Source organism: Gastrolobium bilobum, unplaced genomic scaffold, assembly GCF_033153095.1.
Source record: "Gastrolobium bilobum isolate Gb01-03AN ecotype WA unplaced genomic scaffold, APGP_CSIRO_Gbil_v1 utg7290, whole genome shotgun sequence".
NCBI lineage: Eukaryota > Viridiplantae > Streptophyta > Magnoliopsida > Fabales > Fabaceae > Gastrolobium > Gastrolobium bilobum.
In genome coordinates, this window is record NW_026898915.1 from 483,043 (window position 1) to 510,896 (window position 27,854).

Consider the following 27,854-nt stretch of genomic DNA (forward strand, 5'->3'; position numbering starts at 1 on the left):
TGCAGCTTTTGGTTTTACTAGTTTTCTTTCCTTTTGGCTTTTTCTCTTTTGTTTCTTTATTTTCTTTTGTCTTGTAGTGTTTATTTTTATGTCAGACATATTGTGCTGTAATGGCATCAATAGGTTTGCAAGAAAAATGTTAGTCGACTATACATTTCTTTTAGACCTAAAGTGGAAAATACACATTTTCCTTTTCTATCTGTCCCTTTTCTCACGAAAGAAAGGTGTTAAGAAAGTGTAAAAATTCAAGGGTAGCTTCCATAATCAAGATGATTCTCTCGCTGTTTAAGCTCCCAACCCGATTCCTCCAGATTGCAACAGTCAATTGAGAGTTGTTTATTTTATTGAAAAAAGTATATATCAAAGTACACTCATAAGAATTCAATTGTTATGCATTGTAAGAAGTTTCAAAAGTAAGATGTTGGAAAGGATAAACTCAAACCAACAAGAAACCAAGCAATTCCAAAGTTAGAACTTTTCTTTTTTGGCCATTCAAAGTTTAACTCGATCGCCAAGGATTTTCTCCATAATAATAGGCAGTGCCAACCATGAGCGCCACCGTTGCACCTTGGACAACCACACGAGCCCTCATTAACTTCTGACCTAAGTGAGAATTACCTTGTCTAAAACTGATTAAGCCAGCCGTTAGCACACCAGCAGTGATAAGCGCACCTGGAATTAACACAGCAAAGTTAATAAAAGCACACTAACCAACAAAAGTTCAATGACAAGTCAAAATAAGCATAAAGAAGAACCAGCTCCAATCACCAAAACAAAAGAAAAAACATTAAGATAATACCTACTCGAGCAATCACCAAGCAATGTAAAATTGATGTTCCAACTTCCAACTAAGCCAATTCCTACTCGATTTGCAAATGCAAACAGAGACAATTTCAATTTCATATTTGCATGCAGTGGTGGACATTACGCAGGCGCGCAGGGGGGGGGGGGGGGGGGGGGGGGGGTTGCAAAAATAAAAAATATATTCTAAGTAATATAAAAAAGGGAAATAGAAGTGTCATGTTACATGACACTACTTCTTTTTCCTACACACTCAAAAAGGTGTAGGATCCACTCCAAAAAAAATTTCTCCTTTTCTAGGCAGTGGGACCCACAATGTTTATGTGTCTATGACAATACACAAGAAGTGTCATGCAAAATTATATTCATAAAACCCTATAAAAATACTTGATAAAGTTCATGTGATTTGCCAGCAAAGACAGGGCATTAGCCTTGGAAATACACTTGTGTTAGTTCCTCTCTTCAGTTGAAGCTTGCTTTGATCTCCATTCCTTTTAGTTCACTCCATCATGGCTCATATAATAATTTTACATAAATGGTGTCCATTACCCCAAGTGAATGGTTTGAATCTTCATTGGTCAGTTGTCCTGCTTTTGTGATCACTCCTGTCTCGAGTACTTTTGGTGTCTAACTTTATAGGTGAATAGTTGTTAGGAGAAGAGTAAAATAAAGGATTTTTACTAAGGCAGAAGTCGTAACTTTTCATTCAAACAATAGATTTTTAAATTACAAAACTTGTAACTCTACAATAAAGACACTTAACATCACAATAAACTCACATAATTTCAGAAACTTAAAAACATAAAACTGACATTTAACGTTTGCTGAATTAAACCCATTAAAAACTAAATTGATTGCTGAATTAAACCCATTAAAAATTAAACTGACACATAACTCCACATTTAACGTTTATTCAACAAAACTCCCCCGTAAACTTAAATGCTTCTGCCATCATTCATGCCGATCAATTTCTTGTAGTTGTCAAGGAGTACCGTCGGTAGTGGTTTCGTGAAGATATCCGCGACTTGCTCTTGACTGGTCACGTGTGTTAGCTCCACATTTCCTTCCTTTACTTGATCCCGGATGAAGTGAAATCGGACGTCAATATGCTTGCTTCTTTCATGATTTACCGGGTTCTTGGCTAGCTCTATAGCCGACTTATTGTCAATTCGGATCACAGTTTGGCCGACTTGTTTTTCCTCCAGCTTGCTTAGCAAATTCCTGAGCCACATTGCATGACAAACACACCAAGATGCAGCTACATATTCAGCTTCACATGTCGACAGTGTCACAATAGGTTGCTTCTTCGAAATCCAAGTGAATGCCGTGTTGCCCATGAAAAACACATAACCAGCCGTGCTCTTTCGATCATCTACGTCTCCACACCAATCACTGTCAGAATATCCAATCAACTTGTATTTTGCCGAGCTCGAGTAGTGTAACCCGTGTGAAACTGTACCTTGAACATACCTCAGAATTCTCTTTACCGCCTTCCAATGTGTGTATCTTGGCTCCTCCATGAACCGACTTACTATGCCGACACTCAACGAGATATCCGGCCTCGTGCATGTGAGATAGCGTAGGCTTCCCACCAAACTTCTGTACTTGCTTGCATCAACACGGTCTCCTCCATCAAACTTAGAAAGTTTTGAACCGGGTTCCATTGGTGTTGAAACCGGGTTGCAATCTTCCATCTTGTACTTTTTCAAAATCTTTTTTGCATAAGCCTCCTGTGACACGAAAATTCCCTTCTCATTTTGTTTTACTTCCAAACCGAGAAAGAACTTCATAAAACCGAGATCTGTCATTTCGAACTCTCTTGTCATTGTGCTCTTGAACTCTTGTATCATCTTGGCATTGTTTCCCATAAAAATGAGGTCGTCAACATAAAGAGCCACAATTAACAAGTCTCCTCCATTTTTCTTGACATAAACAACATGTTCATATGGACATTGTTCAAGTCCATTCTCCTTGAAATATTTGTCAATACGAGCATTCCATGCTCGTGGTGCTTGCTTCAACCCGTAAAGTGCTTTCTTCAATCTCAGCACCTTCTTCTCTTCTCCTGCCTTCATGTAGCCCGACGGTTGTTCCACATAAACTTCTTCTTCAAGAACACCATTCAGGAATGCCGACTTTACATCCATTTGATGTATTGGCCATCTGTATTGAGCAGCCTGTGAGATGAGTAGCCGAATTGTCTCCATCCTTGTAACAGGGGCAAACACCTCGTCATAGTCAATTCCAGCCTTCTGCTTATAACCTTTTGCAACTAGCCGAGCTTTATATCGTTCTATCTCCCCTTGAGCATTCATCTTCTTCTTGAACACCCACTTCACTCTAATGGGCCGACTTCCTTTTGGTAGCTCGGCTAACTCCCATGTGTTATTTCGGTCAATGACTTCAATCTCCTCATCCATGGCGTCTTGCCATTTCTTATCTCGGATGGCTTCTTCAAAACTTTTATTTTCAGAATCTGCAAGAAGACAAACAAAATGTACCTCACTTGTTGACTCATATATGTCTTGTATGCTCCGCATCCTGGGTTGTCGTACCTCGTCTTCATCATCAGAAGCTTCAGGACTCGCCGGGTTGATAATTTGTGTTGTGATTCCGTCTTCAAAGTTTATCTCAGATGAATTGCTCCAGTCCCACTCATTTGCTTCATTGAGCTTTACATCTCTGCTCACTATGACTTTCTTGTTGACGGGGTCAAACAGCTTATACCCCTTTGTTTTTTCATCATATCCAATAAAAACATATTTCTTGCTTTTATCCTCGAGCTTGGTTCTGAGCTGGTCCGGTATGTGTGCATAGGCCACACTACCAAAAACTCTGAGATGAGCCACTGAAGGCTTTTGACCGCTCCATGCTTCCTGTGGTGTTTTGTCATCCAAGCTTGAATGTGGACATCGGTTCTGCACATACACAGCACACTGCACAGCTTCCGCCCAAAACTCCTTCGGCATCCTTTTGTTCTTCAGCATTGACCGAACCATGTCAAGAATAGTCCGGTTCTTCCTTTCAGCCACGCCATTCTGTTGTGGTGAGTATGGTGCTGTTAGAAACCTCCTTATCCCCTGTTCCTCACAGAACGACATAAACGCTGTTGAGGTATATTCCCCACCTCTGTCAGACCGCACCGATTTGATATAGCTTCCTGTTGCTTTCTCAATCATCACCTTGAACTTTTTGAACACATCAAACACCTCGGACTTCTCCTTCAGAAAGTAAACCCAAGTTTTCAGTGAGAAATCATCAATAAAGGAAATAAAATACTTCTTACCGCTGAAGGAACCCGGATTGATGGGTCCACATAAGTCGGTATGTATTAGTTCCAGAGGTTGCTTAGCCCGGAATCTTGCCATCTTCTGAAACGTGGTCCTGGCATGCTTGCCAAGTACACAACTCTCACAAAACTTTCCTTCAAAGTTTATGTCAGGTAACCCGTCCACCATCTTTTTCTCTGCCAACTTGGTTAGACCACCATAATGTAGGTGACCAAACCGGAGATGCCAAAGTGACGCCTTATCTTCTACCTCGGCTTGTAAACATTCAACCTGTACACATTTCAAATTCAGTTTATACATACGATTCTTACCCATTTGAACTCGGACTATCATCCGACCTTGCTCATCTTTCAAATACAATACCCGGTCTTTCATAATAACCGAGTAACCTTTCTCCATCAGTTGACCCATGCTTAAAATATTGCTTTTTAGGTCGGGTACATAGTACACATCTCGAATTGAGCCAATTAACCCGTCCTTTTGTAGGAAACAAATCGTACCTCGGCCTTTTACCTCAACCTTTGAGGCATCCCCGAACGAAACATGTCCGGTTTCCACTTTTATCATCTCCTTGAAGAAGTGTTTATGTCCGCACATGTGGTTGCTCGCACCCGTGTCAAGATACCACTCCATGTCATCGTCAGGACTTCCTTCACTGTGTGTCATTAACAAGACACCATCCTTCATCTCGCCTTCTGTGGCTAGGTTGGACGTCTCCTCCACCTTTTTCTCCTCTCTGCATTCTCTTGCGAAATGTCCGACTTTGCCACAGTTGTAACACTTGTCCGAGTTACAATCTTTCGCATAGTGACCAAACTTTCCACATTTGTGACACTCGATGTTTGAATAATGTGACCGACCTCCTCGTCGACCTCGTCCTCGTCCTCTCCAGTTTTGTTGATTTGACTGTCCTACCTCATCACCATACACTTCTTGACTTCGGCCTCGACCTCTACCACCACGGCTAGTACCTCGTCCACTGCGGCCACGTCCTCTACCTCGGAAACTTTGAGAATAGAGCATCTTCTCATCTTTAATTGTTGCTTTGGTCTGAAGTACCTGCTCAAGAGTTTCCTCCTTCTTCTTCTTTCTTTGTTCATGCGCTTCAAGGGAACCCGCCAACTCGTCAATGGTGAGTGTAGACAGATCCTTGGACTCCTCTATCGCACAAACCACGTTTTCGAACTGGTCTGTCAAAGATCTCAAGATTTTCTCCACCACTCTGGTGTCAGGTATATCTTCTCCATTCCGTTTCAACTGGTTCACAATTCCTTGAACCCGGGCAACGAACCCGGATACTCCTTCCGTGTCCTTCACCTTCATTCCCTCCAACTCGGCACGAAGGGTTTGAAGCCGGACTTGTTTAACCCGGTTAGCTCCTCTATAGACATTTGCCAAGATGTCCCAGGCTGCCTTTGAGGTCTCACAATTTGCTATCTTCTCAAACCCGGATCCGTCTACAGCTCAGAAGAGCATGAATAACGCCAGCTTGTCTTTTGCACGCGTCTCTTTCAACGCTTTAGTTTGAGCCGCTGAATAGCCTCCAGTATCCTGTGGTTCTACAAAACCTGCTTGAACATTCTCCCAAGCGTCCTGGGATCCGAGAAGAGCCTTCATCTGGATGCTCCAATTCTCGTAGTTCTCCTTCGTCAACTTAGGTAGTGCCATATCACTCCCCCTTTCCATAGCTCTGATACCAATTTGTTAGGAGAAGAGTAAAACAAAGGATTTTTACTAAGGCAGAAGTCGTAACTTTTCATTCAAACAATAGATTTTTAAATTACAAAACTTGTAACTCTACAATAAAGACACTTAACATCACAATAAACTCACATAATTTCATAAACTTAAAAACATAAAACTGACATTTAACGTTTGCTGAATTAAACCCATTAAAAACTAAATTGATTGCTGAATTAAACCCATTAAAAATTAAACTGACACATAACTCCACATTTAACGTTTATTCAACAATAGTTCCCACATGACAACTTTTAATTCTCTAACTGTCTTTGGTAAGGTATCCTCGCTATCATTTTTTAGCAAAAAAAAAAAGAAAGAAAGAAAAGAAAAGAAAGTAAAAAAAAAATATTTGTCTAAGAATTCTAAAACAAGCACTCAGAAGTCATGTGATTCAGATTTCAGACCAAGAAAGGCCCAAACCTGCCAAAAGATTTGAATGAAAGTTTGAAAATAGACCATATAAAACTGGGTCATGTACGGGCTTCGGTGGCACGTGAGAGGAGATGCACGGAACGGAACAAAAGCTTCTGGGGTCTGTTCGATGCCGTTTCAAAAGGGAGTTCTGAATTCTGAACTAGAATTAGGGTTTGGTTTCAATTATCTTGCACAGATAATTACATATAATAATTTTTTTTTCAAGTTTTAGGGGTGTTTTTTTTGTGTGTGTGTGTGTGGTGGTTTTGGGGGGGGGGGGGGGGTGTCCGCCTCTCTTTGCATGCAGGGTGAAAGATAGCGTTCATTAGAAAGATAAATCCCTACCAAAATGCTACCATTACCCCTATGTCCTTCACAATTTCAATGTTGAAAAACTGAACAACAATCCTTGATCCACCCCCCCCCCCCCCCCCCCCCAAAAAAAAGAAAAAAGAGTAGTAAAAGTTATAATATCTAGGTTGCAGGAATCATTTCTTAAATCCTAGCATTCAATGGTCAGCAAAAGCAATCTATGAACTTGATTGATTACATCCAAAGTCGGTAAATTCAAGCTTTATGTATAAAATTCAGCAACCTCAGTAATGGCCACTAATATCTCATCCTTCACAAAGTAATGGCCATGCAATTAATCCTGATGATATATGATCAGATTCAAGATCAATAAAACAATGAAAATCACACACATCAAGATGCCAACTAAAACAGGTAAATCTTAGCTTCTAAGTTATATCTCACGCATATGAGTAATGCAGCATTATAAACCTATATAATTTCCACTCAACACTGTATTCGTCAGGAACATCTCCAAGTTATAAAAAAAATTCTCATTAGACAATTCCAGTAGCATAATGCTCCCATTTCCATGTTACCCTCATTTCTTATAGCAATCCTAATTCCCCAACCCTCCTACACTACACCACCTGTAATTGGCACCATGGGAGATAGGCCCCTCCTAGGTCATATTATAGCAATTCCTTACACCCCAAAACCATCAAATAAATCTTTTATACCAATGTTCTTCCCTAATTATAAAACTTCTCAACTTTTTCTCAATCCCATCCTCTTTCCCTTTATTTCAGTAAAAAATTTGGAGGCAAAAAAACTAAATAAATAAAATCCCGAAATTCATTAAAAATTTCTGCAATATCAATATGCCATCGATAAATAAATTGAAATATGAAAAAGCGTACATGAATATAACCAGACAAGGATATCAACAACTAAAAATGAAAAGCGTAAAATCCAAGATAAATAATAAGCAAGGAAAACGTAAAATAAAGTGATGATTTTTCTTTTTCTTACCAACGGGCACAAAAGGGTTCCTGACGCGCTTCTTCTCTTGAAAAAATTCTTCGGTACTGGGTTCCGAACTACCCATGATGATGCAAAAAACCGACGATCAAACCACGTTGAACCCTAATTGGACAACCTTGAAGAAGGGAAGCGACAATGAGGTTCTCTGGTTATGAAATAAATGAGATGAAAAAAAAAAAAACACCGAACCCGTGGGTTTTGAAAACCAGGTTCCGTTTGAGTGGATAAAAGGTTTAAGGCAACTTTCCCAAGAAGAGAAAAAAGTTTAATGGGGTGCGAGAAATTTTTATTTACTCGATTTTTAAAAATATAATTTTTATATTCAATTTATGATAATATCTGAAAATTTAAAATTTTAAAAATTTCAGTTTTTCGAGAATCCGAAAAAAATTCGTTTTCCAAACAGCCCCTAAGAGCCTATTTTATATTTTTTTTTTGAAAATTATTTGTCCTCGTAAAAAATATAAACTTATGATATTTTATTTTTTTATAATTATAAACTCAGAAAAATGCATAATTATAATATTAAAATTATTATTTTTTCTCTTCAAATTTTTTTTAGAAACTTATCAACTGACTTAGAAAGAGATAAAAAAGTAACTTTCATATTATAACTGTAAGAGGTAAAATGACATAAGTTTATATATCCTTTGAAAGAACACACTTTGTCCCGAAAAAAAAAATAAATACACATACTAACTCTCTCTCTCTCTTTTTAAGTAAAAAGTTATTTTTAAACTAAAACTAAAAAAAAAAGTTTAAAAATAAAGCTACAAACTGTTTGATGATTATATAAAAATTTTAGCTTAAAAAATTTTCATTTTAAAAAAGATCTAATACAACTTAAAAAAACTCATTTAAAAGTTTTTAACTTTTAATTTTTTTATTATTATAAAAAGACTCTTTTTATTATAAGAGTTTTTATAAAAATTTGTTTGGCCTAATTTTTACTTATAAGAAGAAGAGAAACTATAAAAAAATCTTCCAAACAATCGCTAATTAGTTTTTTTTCATTAGTTTTAGCAACTCAATTATACTTAAAACTGCTTTATAGGTGCTATTTTTTTTATTCATATATCTCAAACTCGTAATTTTTAATTAAAAGGATAAACTAATTACTTGAGTCAATAATTATTTATTTATTGAAAAGTATTTGTAAATTCATGAACTAATTTAAAATTTGGGGCGGATCCAAATTAAAACTTTAAATATATCCTAAAGATAAACACTTATTCTCATTTCTACTCTTATACGTCAAGTGTTTGGTAGCTAATAATTATTAGTATAGGCCCGATTTAATCACAAAATAAATTCACAATTTCATCAACGACACAAGTCAGTTCGAGGCAGCTTATTATATATAAATATATACACACGAGAGAAGTGATTCAAATACACGTTTTCTTCCATAAAATAAAATAGAAAATAGAAAGAAAAAAAATAAATAAAAATATGATATCGCATTCAATATTTATTTATTTTTGAGATGGATATCACATCTAATAGTTAATAGGATGGATGTGTTTGTACCTACCTCTATTGAATGTGATTTTGCTACATTTGCCCATGATCGATTGAGAAAAAGATTAAGTAAAAAATATTCAAGACATTCTCGGATTCAAGGTGTGTCGGAAACTTCCAAGAATATCTTTCTTGGCCTAAACTTTTTTTTAAATAAACTCCATACCTCTCTTTCACATTTTATAATCCAGTTAATTGTTACTTTAGTTGATTTCTATGTGCTAAATTAATGGATTTTTATTTCCTTACCATTTTTAAAAAAAAAATATACTACTCAAATTTTACATAATTGAATAAAGGAAGGAGGTTATATTTATAGGAGTAGGATAGTGTAACAACCAATTAGTATTACTACCAATATTACTACCAATCAATTACACCGTTAGATCAATTATGTTGATCCAACGATTATATTTATTTTCATTTTTATATGATTATGATTCCTCATATTTAATGTAAAAGCATTAATTATGAAAAATCATAACCATACAAAAATGAAAATAAAAATAAATATAACTATTGAATTAACATAATTAATTAAACGATTAAATTGATTGGTAGTAACATTAACAGTAACGTTACAATATTCTTTTCCATATTTATAACCTAAAATGACATTAAATAACAACAGTAAATATAACATCTCCCTTAATAAAAAGAAATCAAAATTGTTTACAATTATATCTGTAAATAAATTTAACAGATAAGTTTGCTACTTTTTTTTTTTTTTGTCAAAAAGATATAATTTTTGGAGAGGAAATGGTTTCCGTACAAAAGTAGATATGGCTGTATGCGTTGACCAGAGCAACATTGCAACAATGAACACTTGGAACTCTAGTAATCATTGCTTTGCTTGCTTACAATTTCGGTAGATTCTCTTAATACCCAAATCAAAAGATCTGTTAAACTTACACACACACACAGAGAGAGAGAGAGAGGGAGAGGGAGAAAGTTAAAATGGGACTGAGAAGCTTTTTGGTTGAATGGACTCCATTTGCAGCCATGGTGATTGTGGAGTTTCTTGATGTTGGGTTAGCAACACTGAGTAAAGCAGCCATGTCCAGAGGAATGAGCCACTTCGTCTTTGTTGTTTACTCAAATGCTCTTGCTACTTTGATTCTCCTTCCTTCCTCTTTCATCATCAACAGGTCTAAGCTTCTTTCCCTCTCCCCACTATTTCTCTTCACCAACACTATCAAGTTCTTTTCTTCTTGTTTGCAGAAAATCAACAAGACCCCCCCTTTCTTTCTCCCTTCTCTGCAAATTCTTCCTCCTTGGCCTTGTTGGGTATGTATGTAATTGCATTATATCCATTTTACTTGTTCCTTTCTGAGTAGAAAAAAAATATAAAGGTAATTTTGGGTTATAAAGGTAATTTTGGAAGATTTGCAGCATAACTGTCATGCAGAATTGTGTTTTCACTGGCATAAGCTACAGCTCTCCCACTCTTGGATCTGCCATGAGCAACTTGACTCCAGCAATTACTTTTGTGCTAGCTGTCATCTTCAGGTAATTAGGCTCTTTTCTTTTACTTTATCTTATATAATATAATTATACTGGGAAGGTTATATTTAGAAATTTTTTGTCTACAAACTCTTACACGTTACATTATGTTTGATCGATAATACACTCTTAAGTAGAGTATTACCAATCAGACGTAGTGTAATTTGTAAGTTCGTAAAAAAAAAAATTGCAAATATAACTCTACTCTAACTATATAGATAAGGAGTTTTCCTAACACATTGTACCACATGGTTTATAATTACAATTTACAACTTGGTTTTATAAAATATATGTTGTTGCTTGTTACTTGGAGCATTGGGAATGTAACGGAAATATTTTGTGGAGGTTCTTTGGACAACAGCGAAATGATCATTTTGGATATGCATAACAATTGGGTGATATTTTTACTGCATTAAAAACCATTCTAGGATGGAGAAGTTGGATATTGGAAGCTCAATAAGCCAGATCAAAATCATGGGCACAGTGCTTTCGATCTCAGGAGCATTACTTGTGACCCTTTACAAGGGCACTCCCATTGGCAGCTTTAGAATTGAACCCTCTCCATCACAACCATCCCCATCAATGTTGGCTGAAATCAGTAGCTGGGTCATTGGGGGTATCTTCCTTGCCATTGCCTCTTTATCTCTTGCAGTTTGGAATATTGCTCAGGTGAGACGCCTAGTTTGATTAGATATTTAGACCACTTAACTAAATAGGTGCTATGGTCTTCAATTTTAGTGATGGTTTATAAGAATATGGATCTGAATTGGTTGAGCATATCTGCAGGCAGCAATTCTTAAAGGATATCCATCTCAGTTGACCATAGTAGCCTTCTATTGCCTATTTGGAACCATCCAATGTGCAATACTTTCTGTTATTGTAGTCAGAGATTCAAATGCTTGGAATCTAAAGCCTGACATTGAGCTCATCTCCATACTCTATTCGGTAAATATATACTAGCAACCAAAAAAAAAAAAAAAAACTAAGAAAGTACGCACATATATAGTTGTAAATCATGAGGGTTTAATGCAAAACTCATTCCTATGTGGAAACCAATGTTGCAGGCAACTTTCGGGAGTGTGGTGACATTTTCTGTACTGACTTGGTGCATAAATAGGAAAGGACCTGTATTTGTTACCATGTTCAAGCCTGTGGGGATTGCCATTGCTGCCTTTATGAGTGTTGTCTTCCTTGGTGAGACACTTTATGTTGGCAGGTTACTCCCTCACTTGGAAAATATTCTTTTGCTATCTTGTTTACTTGGACGATGGGATTTGTTATCAAATGTCAAGTTGTCGCCAGAAGAATGCACTAGAGACTACCGCAAAAACCATTATAAAATGCCAGCATCATATTTTTTCATACATTTTTTTTTTTAAATGCACTCTTTATTATTGAGTAAATTTTATATGAATCCCATTAAATGATCAGAACCCACTCTCTATGTAGTAAAACTCAAATAAAATTCACCCATTCCTAAAAACAAAAGTACATCAAATAATGTATTCAAAAGAGTATATTAAATAGCGCTTTTTGTCACACCTATTAGAGAAGTAATGGTTGATGTGTAATTGAAATTTCAGTGTAACCAACATCTCTGTCTTATATGTAACTTTGCAGACACACCTGCTTTCTATTGACTTTGTTCATTGTATTTCCATTCTGCTTTCAGTGTCATTGGCGCACTAGTAATCGCCCTCGGATTTTACACAGTACTGTGGGCACAATCCAGAGAAGGGAATTACAAAAGCCTCGAAGTTGATACACTATCATCCCCGTCTGCCCAAGCGAGTCCTCTACTAGAGTCGCCATGAAAGCAATGTTATAGCATAACCATTGACCGGTGTCTGCTAGTTCATCTTCGTCAACTTATTCAAAAGAGATCAATTATGAAAAAACCTTTTATTTTTCAGGAGACTTTTAATAGTATATGGTTCTGTTTTGTATTGCCCGCACTGGGCAAGTCAAAAAGATATCATTGGTGAAAGTAATAGAAACTCTTTGCATAGCTCAGTTCCCTCAAAATTCAAAAAGGAAAATGTAACTTAAGACAATTAATTGTAAATCCTGCTTAGCTATCTACGATTCCTTGCAAAAAGCGGAATCATCAGTCCCAAGATAAATTACCACTAACATGAAACACTCCATAACTCCCAATATCATGCAGGGAAACAATCTAACTAAAAACATAAAATGAAACATTCCAGCCTACACATCTGTATCTTTTTTAACTAGATGCCGAATCTACCTACAATATGATCCAGATCATGACTTAAGATCATCAGACATTGCTGATGGAATGCAATGTGTTGCAAGAATATCTAGAGTAGCTGCTTTTGCAGTCTTCGCACGAAGGACCACTATCTGCATAGAAGATGATGAGTTAATAAAAGAGCTCATGCCATTTTCGCATAAACACAAAAAACACAGGGATGGAGAAGGCACCTGATCATAATCTAGATCAAATTTAAAATATTCATCATCGCAGCTCTCTACCATACTGGCCAAGCTCTTAAGATTTTTCACGGGTTTACTGTTGAAAGCAAGGACCTTCACAAGTATACGGAATAGAAGGCAGTTAACAATTAAGTGGTTAAGCCAATATATAGCTATCAACAAGAAAAAAAAATGGAGCATAGCCATTATCAACCTGGGTGTTAACAATATCTTCATATCCAATGTTGATATCAGCCACCAGCACCTTCAATGTGTCAAAGAGATAATCAGACTCAAGAGAAACAGCAGAAAGAAAGACTGACAGATAGAGCGTACCTGAGAGAGTACAACAAGTTGTTCATCTGGTGATTGTGGCAATGAATGCAGCAGTTTATCCAAAAGCTTGACTGGAGCTTCATACACATACTCCTTTCCATACTGTTCATACATGAAAAAAAATGAGTTGGAAATGGCTCCACAGGAAAGCATAGCAATTACAGGTTGTATTAATGAATTTAATAATTAATCCCTAAGTAAAGTATCTCATAAAGCTACAAGTTACAAGGTGTAATATGCACAGCTCACATCATGATTGACACCTTAATAGTGAAAACTTCAAATAACGGTAAATTATAAAACCCTACATGTCACTAGATAGACTAGACTTGATTAGATTTAACACAGGAAGATACATATTGAACTGGACTAAATACATATCTATTGTAAACAGCTTAACCACCAGCTCCAACTTTTATACAGAGGACCATGTCCCTTACATAGAGCTCATTACACATTATGGGCCATCTAAATGCAGCAGATAGCAGGAAAAGAATTTATATTGCAATGAAAACTGAACCACATTACTCATCCATGAAAGCTGTGTAATAAATTTACCAGCACTGTTCATTATATCACTACAGTAGTTAAGTGTAACATTTTTAAATCACACTGATAGAACCCAGAAAAATGACCACAAACCACTGACATATTTCTATAAATGCAATTGTTCGGAGGAGACAAGCTCCTTTACAATACTGATAACAGCAAGAAACAGAGCCTCAACACTCTGAATACAGACTCAAACAGCAACAAAAATACAAGACAGTAATTAAATGACAATGCAAGAAAGATAAACCAAAAGACCTCAACTCACCCTCAAAGCCAACATACCTAAGAAATCCTTACCCAGATCCACTCCAAATTTACTCAATACATGCATACCTCACTACACACACTCCCCTCCCTTATATCGTATCAACCAAGAACCTTCTAGAATATTTCCCTAACTAACTAACTAATTCACTCATTCCTTCCCTTTCAGCCCACATAGGCCCATCAGACACAAATAATGTTAAACTTCTAAACATCAATAATCTCAGCAATAATGATCACTGCATTAAGTTTCATGCAGCAATAACAAACAATTTTCCATTTATCAGACACTTAAATACCACTTGGAGTCTTGGACAAAGAAACATACAGAGAACAATATATACTATAAACAATAGAAAAAACCAACAGCATCACCTAGTCACCCAATAGCTGCACTATTAAAGCATAGGGATGCTGGATTAACCACAAACCTCAGAACGAAGATATGGAACTGAAACAGTTGTAAAAACAAATCCTGCAATAATATAATATGAGGGAGGCCTGCCCTTGCTGTGTGCTGGAATAAGTCTTTTGTGACTATCGAGTTTAATGTCAAATTTGAAATTTTCTGAATTTCGCAATACTTTAATTGCTGCCTCGTCCCCAGTATACTTCTGGGATATGAGATAACTGAAACCAATGCGCTCTCCATGACGAAAAGGAACTGAAAAGAACACCAGGAGTGTAAAGCATTACATGACAGACTGTTAAGCTCAAACTGTTGATATATTTAATATTGGCCACAGGCAAGATGATTCAATTACACAAAGTCTCGTGATTGCTACCTAAATACACACATAAAACAGTGCATGGATATAGACTGGCTCTATCATTAAACTGCATAATAAGATCTAGAAGTGATCAAGAAAAGTATTATGACTAATTAGAGATGGCAGAGTTTCGTTTTTCCTCTTCTTTGTATCTAAACTGAAACTAGTAGAACAGAACCTAAGCCATATAAGAAGTACTAATCCAAATAGCAAGTATTAAAAATGGACAGATCTGCAGAGATAGAGATCCCAACAATCGTATATATACAGTTGTGGAGTGTTTACATTCTTCACAGAAGTTCCAAGTTATTACGATATTTTGCAAGGCACTTTCTTAGCCACAAAACTGGTATTTTATGTAAAAGATCAAAATATGAGAGCCATACTGTGGAGAATGCTGTCATTGTGACTAAAAGCAGTCACACGTTTAAAACTACTTTCTTATCATAGTTGCTATCAAATAAGAAATGACAAGTCCTCCCAAGAAAAAAATTTAGTAGCTAAACAAATTGCACCTAAACAAGTATGAGCTACATAGCATGCATAAATGTATAAAGAAACTGAAACATAACCACTAACCTGTTCCATCATTGGCAATATCAACTCCATCAAAGCTAAGGATAACATCTGATGGCTTCAAAACCTTAGATTCTGGAGCAGTAGGATCAATTCTTTTAATACGCACACCTTTCTGATCAGGTCTCATGCCCATTGCCATTCGTAGATCAGGATTTTCCATTTTCTGCCACTCAACCCCAAGAATAGGGAACCCTAACAGCAGATTGAGAGAGAAAGGTCTTAGTAGATAAAACTTCAATGCTTGAAAATTTTACCATGCTGAGGTAACAGCTTGTTAAAGTAAAATATACATCTTAGTTCATAGCAACCATATTTACCAGTATATCCTCCATTCTTCTCATAATCCTGGATGAAATGTATGATAACTGGTGTCGGAATGACATATCCTATATTCTCCACATCTTCGTTCTTGAGGGACTGAAATGCAATCCCCACACACATTCCTTTATCATTAAATGCAGGCCCACCAGAATTGCCAGAATTTATAGCAGCATCTATCTGCAAAAACAACATTGATGAAGGAAAATCAGGATATGTTAAATGAATCATAACTAAATGAAAAAGGTGAAAAATCAATCATTTCAACATAACCTGTAAACCTAGAAGTTCAGTGGAGCCATGGACATAAGATAGAATCTCAATGCGGGATACAACACCACTGGTCACAGAAATAGTGTCTCCACCAATTGGGTAGCCCACAACAGTGACCGCATCTTGAAGTGTGGGCAAATCCCCAAACTCTACAGGTGACATCCCTTGCCAGAACTCATCATCATCAACTGTAAGCATGGCTGCAAGTGTAAAATCAAATGCATTAATTTGAATTCATATTAGAAAGTTTAGCAAAGCCCCGTTTATGATACTTTAGACGTAGTCCAAGGAGCACGGACACTTTGGATACTCTTAACTACACTTTGCAATTTTGTTACTTTTATTTTTTGAAATTTTTATATAAATACAAATGGAAATACTAAAATAATTAGAAAAATGATAATATTTCACTAACTAATGCTAACTTCTAAAACATTGATTCTCTCTTCTAATTGAAGATTTGTTCTTTTATGCTAAATTTACACTAATTTTATTGAGTTGTACAATAGCCGAGTTGTGTTCAATAATTTCTAAAATTCAATGCACCCCCTTGTTCTTCATTGTATTGTATCTATGTCCCAGTGTCGTATCCGTGCTTCCTAGTATGTATCTGTGCTTGTTAGGATGTAGTAAATTAGTAAAGCTAAAGCCACATAATGAGGAGGCTCCACACAACAACTTATTCTTCATCCTCACAATTATTGTTTTATGATCCTTGTAACTGCTTTCATATAATAGCTGTATCCTTCATTTATTCATTATTGTCTTACGATTCTACTCTATTCCTCCTCCTGAAATATTCAAAGTTAATACATTACACAAAATTAATTATGCTCGACTTTTCAATATCATGTACACCGAATGATTCAGTCTTCACATGCAAAACAAGACGCATAAAATTGAAGAAAGACTGAGCAATAACTAAGCAAAGTGTAATAAAAGAAAATGCAAAATGGAACTCTATTAAATGTTCGCTTCCCAAAAACTACATTACACTATTCTCATAGAAGAAGACATCTTATTATCATGAATCACAACTCCAAAACTAATTTTTTTTTTTCCAAAATTAATACGATTTCCAATTTGATACATATTAACATAAATTAATAAAAAAATAAAAAATCAGAAGACGAATAATACATAGAACCAACTTGGTTACAGATAGAGATATGTGTGAAGGGTGAAGAGAAAGAGGTTACCAATGTCACACTCAGTTCCGATGGCAAGTACAGTGGCCAAGTACTTAGTGTCAGAGCCACGTTTCTTGAGCTTGACCTGTGTATAGTGCTCCACAGAATGCGCATTGGTGAGAACCCTCCTTCCCCCGATCACAAACCCACTGCTACTTGAGCTGTACTGTCTCTTCCTCTGCCACGGCAGCGAAAAATTCGGCTCCGTGTGCACGCAAAATACCTTCACCACCGAGTCCATCGCCGGCAACACCCTATCCGAAACGCTCTCCCACGCCGGGTCCACTTCCGTTTCCATGGCCACCGCGGCGGAGCCCCCGACTTCGCCGCCGGGAACCGTACAATCGACGGAGTTGTCAATTGGGCGAGCGAGGCGGCGCCCCGTGGCAAGAGCGGGGGGCTTGTCGGAGTGGTTGGGCAGCTTCTTGGGTCGGCCGCGGCGGCGACGGAGATCGGGAGAAGTTGTGTTGTCGATGAGCTCGACGTTGCCGACGGAGAAGACGTCGTCCATGGTGGAATGGTTGGTATTGTTGTTGTTGGTGGTGGCGGCGGTGGTTGTGGTGGTGTTAGGGGCGGCGGCGGCGGCTGTGGTGTTGGAGGGTAAGTCTAGGGTTTCGGAGGCGGGGTTTTTGGGTTTGCGTCCCCTCTTACGTTTGTTATCTCCCATTTTTGGAGGTATTGTTTATTAGTTAAGATTATAAAGAACCCCGATTATGTGAAAATGGTGTCAATTAGTACGAGGTTCATCCTCAGACCTCTCAGAGACGCAAAGAAGGGAAGACAAGAGAGAATTGAAAGTACAGAATGTGCAGAGGAGGGAACCCAAACCAAATCGAAAATGGAGTGGGAGCTTCATATAATATAATATAATATATGTAAACGAGGTGGGATGCTTTCGCACAATTTGAAAGTTCACATCTCATTTGATCGTTATCAGAGGAAAAAAAAGATCAACGACTCTGATTTGTAAGTATATGATACTATTGATTTTTTTGATCTAAGAGCTCTCAGATGAGGTGTCAAATATATATATATATATATATATACACATAGAGGTAGGATCCTTTGACACCTCATCTGAGAGTCATTAGATTAAAAATGATCAACGACTCTGATTTATAAGCATGTGACACCATTAATCTTTTTTGATCTAACGACTCTCAGACGAGGTGTCAAACTTTAAATTTGACACTGGTGTCAAAAGATCCTACAGCATTTTGAAATTTGTAGGATCCTTTAACACCAGTGTCAAATTTGAAATTTGACACATCATCTGAGAGTCGTTAGCTCAAAAAAAATCAATGACTTTGATTTGCAAGCATGTGACACCATTGATTTTTTTTATCTAGCGAATATTAGATGAGGTGTCAAATTTAAAATTTGACACCGGTGTCAAAGGATCCTCCTACCTCATATATATATACATACATATACATATATATGTGTGTATGGTGGGGGGACAGGTTCTTTTTACACCAGTATAAGACTGACAAATCTTACACTGCATCTCAACTGTTGATGGATGAAAATCATCGGGTGGTATTTATAGTGTCATTAATGATTAATTAATTAATTAGCATGACTTCCAAAATTATAATCGATGGATGCACGGAAATCAACGGTTGAGATGTGGTGTAAGACTTATTAGTCTTATACTGGTGTAAAATGATCTTGATCATATATATATATATTAGAAATCATTTGACTTGAAAGTCTTACTCTCCATCTAATGGTTATTATTTAGGAAGTCATGTTAATTAATTATTAATTATACTACAAATGACAACCGTTGATTTCCGTCCATCAACGGCCACGATGTGTAGTAAGACTTAAAAGTCTTACACAAGAGTCAAAAGAACCCCCACACACACACATTCCTGTTGCGTGCGGATGTAGCTAAGTGTCTGACTCTATTGGTCATAGTTCCCTGCTGTTGCGGCCAATGCTCGTTTGCGCGCGCATGAACCGACCCAACAAACAAGGAAAGGATGCCTCGAGGCATATAAGAATGATTTGAGTCGTATGAAGGGAAACTATCACGTACAATTTGTGTTTTTTTTTGGGGGGGGGGGAGGGAGGAGCCCGAAAGGGTCCTAACTGGGATTATCCGGGAGAACGCTACCTGCTCGAAACTCCCGCTGCACGGGAGTGGTGCCTCTATATGGCAGCTGTCGATACCGGCACTGGCTCCATACTCCCTATCGGGAGATTGGGAATGTGATAAATGTTTTAACTCACTTACCACTTCTCTCTCTCCTTCTAAGACTACGCCCTTTCTTACCTTTTGAAAATCCGATAAAGAGGCTTTAGTCTTAGGGAGTGGTGAAGTTGAGGCTTGAGGCCTTCGCCCCTGAGGGTTCTGTTGTGTGTCTTATGATGCCCGGGGGCTCTTATCTCATTACATACCTCTTAATTAATTATTAATTCTCAATAAATGATAACCGTTGATTAGCGAAAATCAACGATTAGTATTTGTTGTCAAATTTCAAAGTTTGACACAAGTATTAAATGATCATATATATATATATATATATATATATATATGGGTCAGGATTATTTTTTATTTTTTTTTGATAACATTGATCCCACTTATAATTACTACCTCTTTTTCTTAATACCTTTTACTATCAAATCTTAACCATTGATTTCCATCAATCTAACGGTTATAATTTATTAGAAATTAATAATTAATTAATAAGTATGACCCAATAAATTATGACCGTTAGATTGACAAAAATCAACGGTTAAGATTTAGTAGTAAGAGATAATAAGAAAAAGAATTAGTAACTATAACTCTCCATATGTGTGTGTGTGTGGTATGAGAAAAAAAATGCTCTCACATACTTATATACATATATATATATGGGATTATCATTTCTCAAGCTGCTTGAGATAATTTTCTCTCCGATTACTAAATCATAACCGTATAAAGATTGGTCAATGGTGATAAAGGAAGAGAGAGAAAAATAGAATCATAACCATTCAAAGGTGAATAAATTAATATAAGGAAATAAATAAATAAAATGACGTAGTTTTGGAGTGGCTGGAGATAAACTTATCTTAAGCTGCTTGAGAAATATTTTTCCCTATATATATATATATATATATATATATATATATGTAGAGAGAGAGAGAGAGAGAGATCATTTGATTCTAGAGTAAGACTTATAAGTCTTACTCCCCATCCTAGCCGTTGATTTCCTTCCATCCAACGGTTATAGTTTAGGAAGTTATATTAATTAATTAATTACATTAAAAGAACCCTCCCCATATATATATATATATATATATATATATATATATATATATATATATATATATATATATATATATATATATATATATAGGGGATAAGTTAGTCTATCACTCTATCTATTTTTTTTCTATCTTTGCCTACCACTCTAAAAGACCATTAGATCATAATCTTAATTAACATTTTTTTTCTCTTCTCTTTAAATTCTGATCTAACGATATTAGAGAATGGTAGGTAAAAGTTGGCAGAAAATATGGTAGATAAAATAACATATTCCTATATATATATATCTATATGCCGCCTCAATAGAAAACTGAAGAGTAACGGCAGCAAGTGATTGAGTTCAGTAGCTCTTCATATAAGATTATGGACTCTAGAGATATAGTAATATGGAGAAGACAAAATTGTTTCAAGCACCGATGTGAAAATTGTTATGGATTAAATTATAAGAAATTGTTTCAATCCAAAATGAATATTTGTGAGCACTGTGGATATCATTTGAAAATGAACAGTTTAGATAGAATTGAACAATAAGAATTGAATTTTTTGCAATGGATAGTTGTAACTCCCGAAAATAGAATAGGGTCCATTTTCTTACAAAAAATACTCATATATGTGTCTATAACATATCCATTTTTTCTATAGATACATTCGGTTCATTTGATTCGCGCTTATATATATATATATATATATATATATATATATATATATATATATATATATATATATATATATCTTCTACAACATAATAAATAATAAACCCATAAATATATATAAATTTGTACATTACCCTGATCTATATTACCGTGAACCAAATATTACATTGACAAATTAAAGGGGTAAAAACCTCAAATGGGTCAAAGAGCCTATATATGTCAACATAAGATATCCTTTAAATACATGTCATATCTGAAAATAATTGTAGTAATTTCTGTGATTCCGGAAAAAGAATGACAAGACTCAAAATTAATCACATACTACCCAATATTATCCATTAGAGATATATTAGTCTGTGAGCAAAAGTTGACGAAGTACAATTTAGCTGCGTGAGATAGTGGATGATGCAAACCCTTCTTCACCCACCACGCGTTGCTGAATGCTGACTGAAATTCTTTGTTGCGCTTAATACAAAATATTCACCCACCACGCGTTGCTGATTCTAATAGTTGTTCCTTGATAGTATTATTTTGTTAAGTGGCTATTTTTTTTATCATATTATCGTCCTACAAAGTTTTGAAATAAATAGTCAACAAGGAGACAAATGCTTTCCTATTAGTTGCTTAATTGGCATCTTTAAGCCTTAGTAGTTTATATGACTTTGTTTGTTTGTCTTTATTAAAGTCGCATAGAATAATAGAAATTGAATTTGTGGGATCCAATTTCACGAACTATATATAAAACATATTACAAAGTTCATGATAAATGTAGGCCAGTGTGTCACTGCCAGAGTGGTAGGTGTTTGGTGGTTGCTTAATATTTCAAAGTTGAACTTTTCAATGCTTTTGTTAAAATAAGTTAATTGCTTGTTGCAATAACACTATTGGATATTTGAGACATTATACATCTTCATATATATACTCTAGTAGTAAGTGTCTCATGCTCATGAAGTAATAATGAATATTTGAAAAAAATTATTAGATATTTGATAACATATATCATCCTGCCCCTGAAGTAATAGGTATGAAATGATATTAAGCATTTGACAATGTATATCCTCTTAGTCTTTAAGTTATCAAATGCGAATTGTGGCATGACGCGGCCAACATAGCGCTATAACGGGTTGCGGTTGCGAAAATAACGGAATAGATATATGACAAGAAGAAATGTTTTTTAAAGACAGAGATAACATAAGTGAAAAAGAAAGATGCAAATAGACTAAAAAACCCTTAAAAAATTTCAGTTATACATTCAAATTAGGACAAAATTGATAATCGCCTTATGACAACAATATGGCCGCGATTTGGCCGCAAATGTGATAGCATTGGCCGCTATTGCCTTTCAGTGCGGCGCGACGCGATTTCTTGCGGCGAGGCACTACAACGCCCATACGGCTCGATGGTGCCATTGCAATGCAATTACTACTATGCAATTAATCCTGCAGTAGTAATGAGTGTTTAAAAATATCCTTATTGGTATATGAGAAATTATATCATTTTGTTCTTTAAGTAGCAGTGAATGGTTGACAACAATCCTTATTATTAATTTAAGGATTTTTCAATATAATGTTATGTCTAATGTTGAAAAGTCATATTTTCACATCCTTGAAGTGAGTGAAAATAATTATAATTTTAGACTTGTTGGTTCAAAAGCATTTCTTGAAGCGAATGCCAAATTTATGAAAATCTCTAGCTATTTTGACGGCTATGAACGCAAGCAATGATATAACCATTGAATGGGTGGTTAAAAATTCAACATTGGGTCAAATCATGAAAAGGAAAGAAGTCAAACGAAAGTGGCTAATGAAATAAATATGGTTAATTAAATTAAAGGAGAGCATGGTGTAATATTAATATTTTGGTTAATCATATTTTGGTTATCTTCAAGTATCTACCCATGATATTAATATTTTACATTGGTGGAATATTTTGATGCTGAATATATGTCTAATAATCACAGATTAAATATGCATTTCTTTGTGGAAGCACTACAATGTAATGGAAAGCTATAAAAGCAAAGCCTAGTTATTACTTCCTTAAATCACTATGAGACTATTGGATTATATCTCAAGAATGCGTGATTTATCCACAATTGATATTACCCCATCGTCTTCTTGGGTTAATGCATCTTAAATTGCACATATGAATGACATATATTTTAAGAGTGACAATCCCACAGATTTATTCGCTAAATCCCTCATCTGCTTACAAAATTGAGAATTTAGTATATGAAATAGGTATACATAAACTTAATATATTACTTTCATCAGGGGGAGCAAATTAATCATGATTATCCCCGAAGGATAGAGCCTTGAAGGTTTATTACTATACTCTTTTTTCCTTACCAAGTTTTTTCCCAAAGGGTTTTTCTTGGCCAAAGGTTTTTTTAATGAGACAGTTTATGCAATGTTTTGGTAACGTATGTCATGTACTCTTTTTCCTTCACTAGTTTTTTCCATTTGGTTTTCTAGCAAGGTTTTAACGAGACATGAATATTAGCGCAATGATGTCCATGTGAAAGTGTTATAAATGGACATTACTACAATTTACTATAGGAGAAAATTAAGATATTGTCATTATGGAAAATTGTAATTGTTGCTCCACTTCCTTAGCTCTAGTAGTAGCTATATAGCTTAATTGAGAGAGTTATACGCATGGTACTCGTTTTTTCTTTACCAAATTTTTATCACACTAATTTTTTTTGGAAAGGTTTTTAATGAGTCAATCTAAGTTAGGTATAAGAAAAGATTGTATGTTAATTATGAATATTGTACTTTTTTTCCTTCCTTAAGTTTTTATTCCTTTAGGTTTTTCTTCGCAAGGTTTTGATGAAGCATATTCATATATAGTGAAAAGTGATCTAAGGGGGAATATGACCTTGGGCTTTTCATATGCCTGATGATGTGTGGATAACCATTTGATTCCCCATGACTTCTAATATACTATGTAACCACTACACTAATGGTGTATTGAAGTGTATTTATTCGCTTATTCTCTCTTATTTCTCCTCACTTCAATCTCTTTATTTTATAACATGTTGCACATTTAAGTCTTAAGTGATACAAATTTTAACCATACTAATCAGTTTCAATTTGTAGGAGTTAAATGATGTCAATGTAATCACAAAATGTTAGAGAGATATAATATAAAATCATTGAAGGTCCGTTAAGCTTAAGTTTTTGAGTTGAATTGGTTGTTTTACATTGTCGGTGATCACAGAGTCACGAGTTTGATCCTCGTCGTTTCCCGCTTTCTAGTGGAATTAATTCAGCACTCCTATGCAATATCTACGCTTCAAGCCCAAAGAGCTTCACACCATCATGACTGGGGGTATAGTCGACCTTCCAGAGATTTAAGCAGATGGTATCTACGACTTTGCACACCAAAAATCTGCAAAAGCTGCCATTGCACATAGCTCTATCATCCAGACCATGTGTCATCGGGAAGGATTAGAGATACCCACAGAGCACAAGCTAGTGGAAGTGTGCCCCCCATTGATGCTGCTCTCATCAGAACCAACATGGGCGTCCCATCTTCCCCCCATCATCTCCAGCACCTCCAGTACCGCCAACAGCACCAGTCCGACATGCAAGACAACCAGATCTCCTTGCTATATGGGAAGCGTTGCAATCACTGCAACGCCAGCAGGGATATATGCAGAGGAGAGATATATACTCTCAGAGCAGACAAATAGTGTTTCAAGACTACATGAGTGCACAGATGGTGGAGTTATGCTGACAGCGGGATAAACAGGCATTACCCTTTGAGTATCCAGCATATTCTGGATCTGATGAGGAGGCTACAGGCATGACCTCTACACATGCTGCTGACACCGAGACGGCTGTCGCTGAGGTCGATACGGTACACATTGATGATGCTACTGCTGCTGAGGCTACAGTTAGAGATGACCAGGAGGATGCGGAAGATGAGGACATACCCACGACCGATATGGAAGAGGATTGATCCTCATATCAGCTTATCAGTTTTCGGACTTTTATATTTTGTTTCAGTTTATTTTGATGTTTTTGCTGTTAGTTTAGTGCATGTTGATATGGATGTATATTGACACTGACCTTGACATGACTATGATTGTTTTGGATATATGGCATGCTGACGTAGTTTCTTATCTGTGACATGTGTGCAGAGTACAATATCAAAATTTTATGATTTTTTTGCTTAGGATTCTTTTAGATTTAAATTTATTGCTGAGGACAACAAGATTTAAATCTGGGAATGGGTACCATGCAGTTCATCAGACCACAAACTTCACACGGTCGGAAGGAGAAACTCATGATTACACAGAAATATCCAAATTACAAATGCAGTGATTCAGGGGAGTTTCTCAATATTATTTTCATACTATTTTAAATATTTCGTATTAGCTTATTTTAGAAATTATTTTGATTAAGTATTAGTTTATTTTAAGGTTTTCATATATATTAGTTTACTTTAAAAATTTAAAGTTTTCAAATTAGTTTTAAGACCCCATCCATCCTTAATCACTAAATATTTAGTGAAATTTTAAAATGGTGATTCTTTTTTAATATTCCATTGTGCTTGATGTATATGCATAGTGAATAATTACAGTAGATTGATTGATTACTGAAATTAAGAGTATGATGATGTAAATTTATTTTCACACATAAATGAGCGTCAGCCAAGCATGCTTCATAATTCACTGGAATAAGAGAAAAATAACTAAAGTGATCAGATAGTGAGCGGAAAAATAAGTCTCACACCCTTAGCCATGAGCTATTGAGCCAAAACAGAATTTTTTTTTGTGTGGTGTGAACTTCACTGTATGAATCACTCTTGAACTTGTTTTAATTCTCCTTGAGATGGTCTGTGATATACAATTGTTGAAATGATAGAGGCAGTTCTTTCTAAAAGCTAGATAGCCAAATAGCCACCCTGATGTTTGTTCTTAGATTAAGCCCCTTTGAGCCGAGGCCTGTTTGTTCATTGACAGTATATTATGAATAGCCACTCCATATACATCCTCACTTGATATGATTAAATTTCAAATTTAAATGAGGGACTAGATATGATTGAAACAAAAAGAGAAAATCAAACTATAGTGTATGGAAGAAAAGGTGAAAAAAGGAGAAAGCCACAAGTGGTAGAAAAAGAAAAATGAAAAGAAAAAGGTTGAACTGTGTATTTGTACAAAAACAGAAAAAGAAAAAGAAAAGGAAAAGAAAAGATTCATGTTATATGAATAAGTGGAAGAAGAAAAGAGGAGAAAACAAATAAGAAAAATCTGTTTGTTAAAGTATTGAACAATTATATTAGTTCCTCTTTGAGTTTGACTTTTGATTAGTAAGCCACTTATCCAGATAATTCTTTCCCTTTTACCTAAGCCACATTACAACCTTAACAAAGACCTAGTGATTGACTTTGTATACTTACTAGATTGGGGGGAGTGAGAATATAAACAAGCCTATAGTAGTGTTAATTCAGTGAAGTAAGAGTGAAACACAAACCCTCAAACATTTGAGTGTGAGTGAATAAATAAAAATCCCAGTGAGAGGGTGTTGTGGATCTGAATGATACTACTCTTTATTTTGAGAACTCAAGTTATGATTCTATGACTGGTAAATGTGAATGTATGCTTGAAATTGTTATGTTATTGTTTTCAATGCAAATACTCTGATATCTCATGATTACTTAGTTTTCTGTCTGTTATTTATTAAGCATGATTAGCCGTCTCCAAACTTTCCCATGGTTTTATTCTAGTTAATTGCTGAGGACAACAATGTTCAAATCTGGGAATTGTTTGATAAACCTTTAGTTTATCTTGTTTTATAGACTAAAATAATATGAATTATCTAGTTGAACTAGTTAAAAACTAGGGTTTTAATAGGATATTATGAACATTATCTGATTATTACTTAATTAAATAATATTTGCTATTTTTAAGGGATTTGATGACAAATGGAGTCAAATATGAAGAGATGGATAAAGGGAGATCAAATCAGAAGATATGAGGATCTATCCAAGAAGATCAAAATCATCAAGTTGTTGAAGAGGAAGCTTAAGCCCCCATAAATATCCCAAAATTAGCAAAGACCACTGCCTCTGGGCGCTTAAGCCCCCAACTCAAGGCTTAAGCGCGAGCCAAGAAGAAAACTTCAACTCGAGGAGCGCGCTTAAGCGCCTTCCAGAGCGCTTAAGCGCGCAACGCGAACTCTGCAATCACCGTTCTAGGGGGCTTAAGCGCGATGAAGTAAGCTTAAGCGCCCCAGAAACCCAACTTAGGCCCAATTCGAGTTATTCATTGCAGGCATGATTCTTGGCCATTAAAAAGATAGTTCTAGGCCAGAATTAAATAACTTTTGAGATTGAAAAACAACTCTTGGTGCTTGAAGGCGGAGAGGACGCGGAAGATTCATCGGTTCATGTTCGTGAGCGGCGGAGACGGATCAACATCAAGTTTTCACTGGAGATATTGAAAATTCACCAATCACCTATAGAGTTTGGGGGAGCTTTTATATTGTCTTTTGTTCTTGATTTTGCTATGTCCGGCTAAATCTTTAAGTAGTTAGGGTTAGATGGAATTTAATCGATTTATTATGCGTTGAACAATTCGTATGTTAATTTTCCTTTATATCATGAATGAA

The 27,854-nt window shown here is 35.8% G+C and overlaps 3 protein-coding genes across 7 annotated transcripts; 1 reads left to right on the top strand and 2 right to left on the bottom strand.

The window, feature by feature from the left end:
* Window positions 1–325: 325 nt before the first annotated feature.
* On the bottom strand, window positions 326–7,808 carry LOC133285403 (RING-H2 finger protein ATL48-like). Its single transcript, XM_061482612.1, has 2 exons — window positions 7,572–7,808; window positions 326–672 (listed from the first exon to the last, which is right to left on the bottom strand). Exons 1-2 carry the CDS (start codon window positions 7,645–7,647, stop codon window positions 500–502), a joined length of 249 nt encoding a protein of 82 aa, XP_061338596.1. The 5' UTR covers window positions 7,648–7,808; the 3' UTR covers window positions 326–499.
* A 2,120-nt stretch (window positions 7,809–9,928) lies between these two features.
* LOC133285415 (WAT1-related protein At3g28050-like) lies at window positions 9,929–12,440 on the top strand. 3 transcript variants are annotated; one of them, XM_061482629.1, is made up of 7 exons: window positions 9,929–10,252; window positions 10,326–10,391; window positions 10,497–10,613; window positions 11,036–11,276; window positions 11,394–11,552; window positions 11,672–11,823; window positions 12,280–12,421. In XM_061482629.1, the coding sequence occupies exons 1-7, from the start codon at window positions 10,062–10,064 to the stop codon at window positions 12,419–12,421; spliced, it is 1,068 nt and encodes a 355-aa protein (XP_061338613.1). In that variant the 5' UTR covers window positions 9,929–10,061. The 3 variants fall into 3 exon arrangements, with proteins under 3 accessions (XP_061338613.1, XP_061338614.1, XP_061338612.1); XM_061482630.1 differs by having other exon boundaries at window positions 9,929–10,391; window positions 10,489–10,613; window positions 11,672–11,801; window positions 12,280–12,440; XM_061482628.1 differs by having other exon boundaries at window positions 9,929–10,391; window positions 10,489–10,613.
* A 394-nt stretch (window positions 12,441–12,834) lies between these two features.
* Window positions 12,835–18,143, bottom strand: LOC133285414 (protease Do-like 9). 3 transcript variants are annotated; one of them, XM_061482627.1, is made up of 10 exons: window positions 17,917–18,143; window positions 17,335–17,844; window positions 16,136–16,335; window positions 15,862–16,042; window positions 15,545–15,736; window positions 14,627–14,859; window positions 13,380–13,481; window positions 13,258–13,308; window positions 13,053–13,157; window positions 12,835–12,971 (listed from the first exon to the last, which is right to left on the bottom strand). In XM_061482627.1, the coding sequence occupies exons 1-10, from the start codon at window positions 17,990–17,992 to the stop codon at window positions 12,873–12,875; spliced, it is 1,749 nt and encodes a 582-aa protein (XP_061338611.1). In that variant the 5' UTR covers window positions 17,993–18,143; the 3' UTR covers window positions 12,835–12,872. The 3 variants fall into 3 exon arrangements, with proteins under 3 accessions (XP_061338611.1, XP_061338609.1, XP_061338610.1); XM_061482625.1 differs by having other exon boundaries at window positions 17,335–18,143; XM_061482626.1 differs by having other exon boundaries at window positions 12,859–12,967; window positions 17,335–18,143.
* Window positions 18,144–27,854: the final 9,711 nt, after the last annotated feature.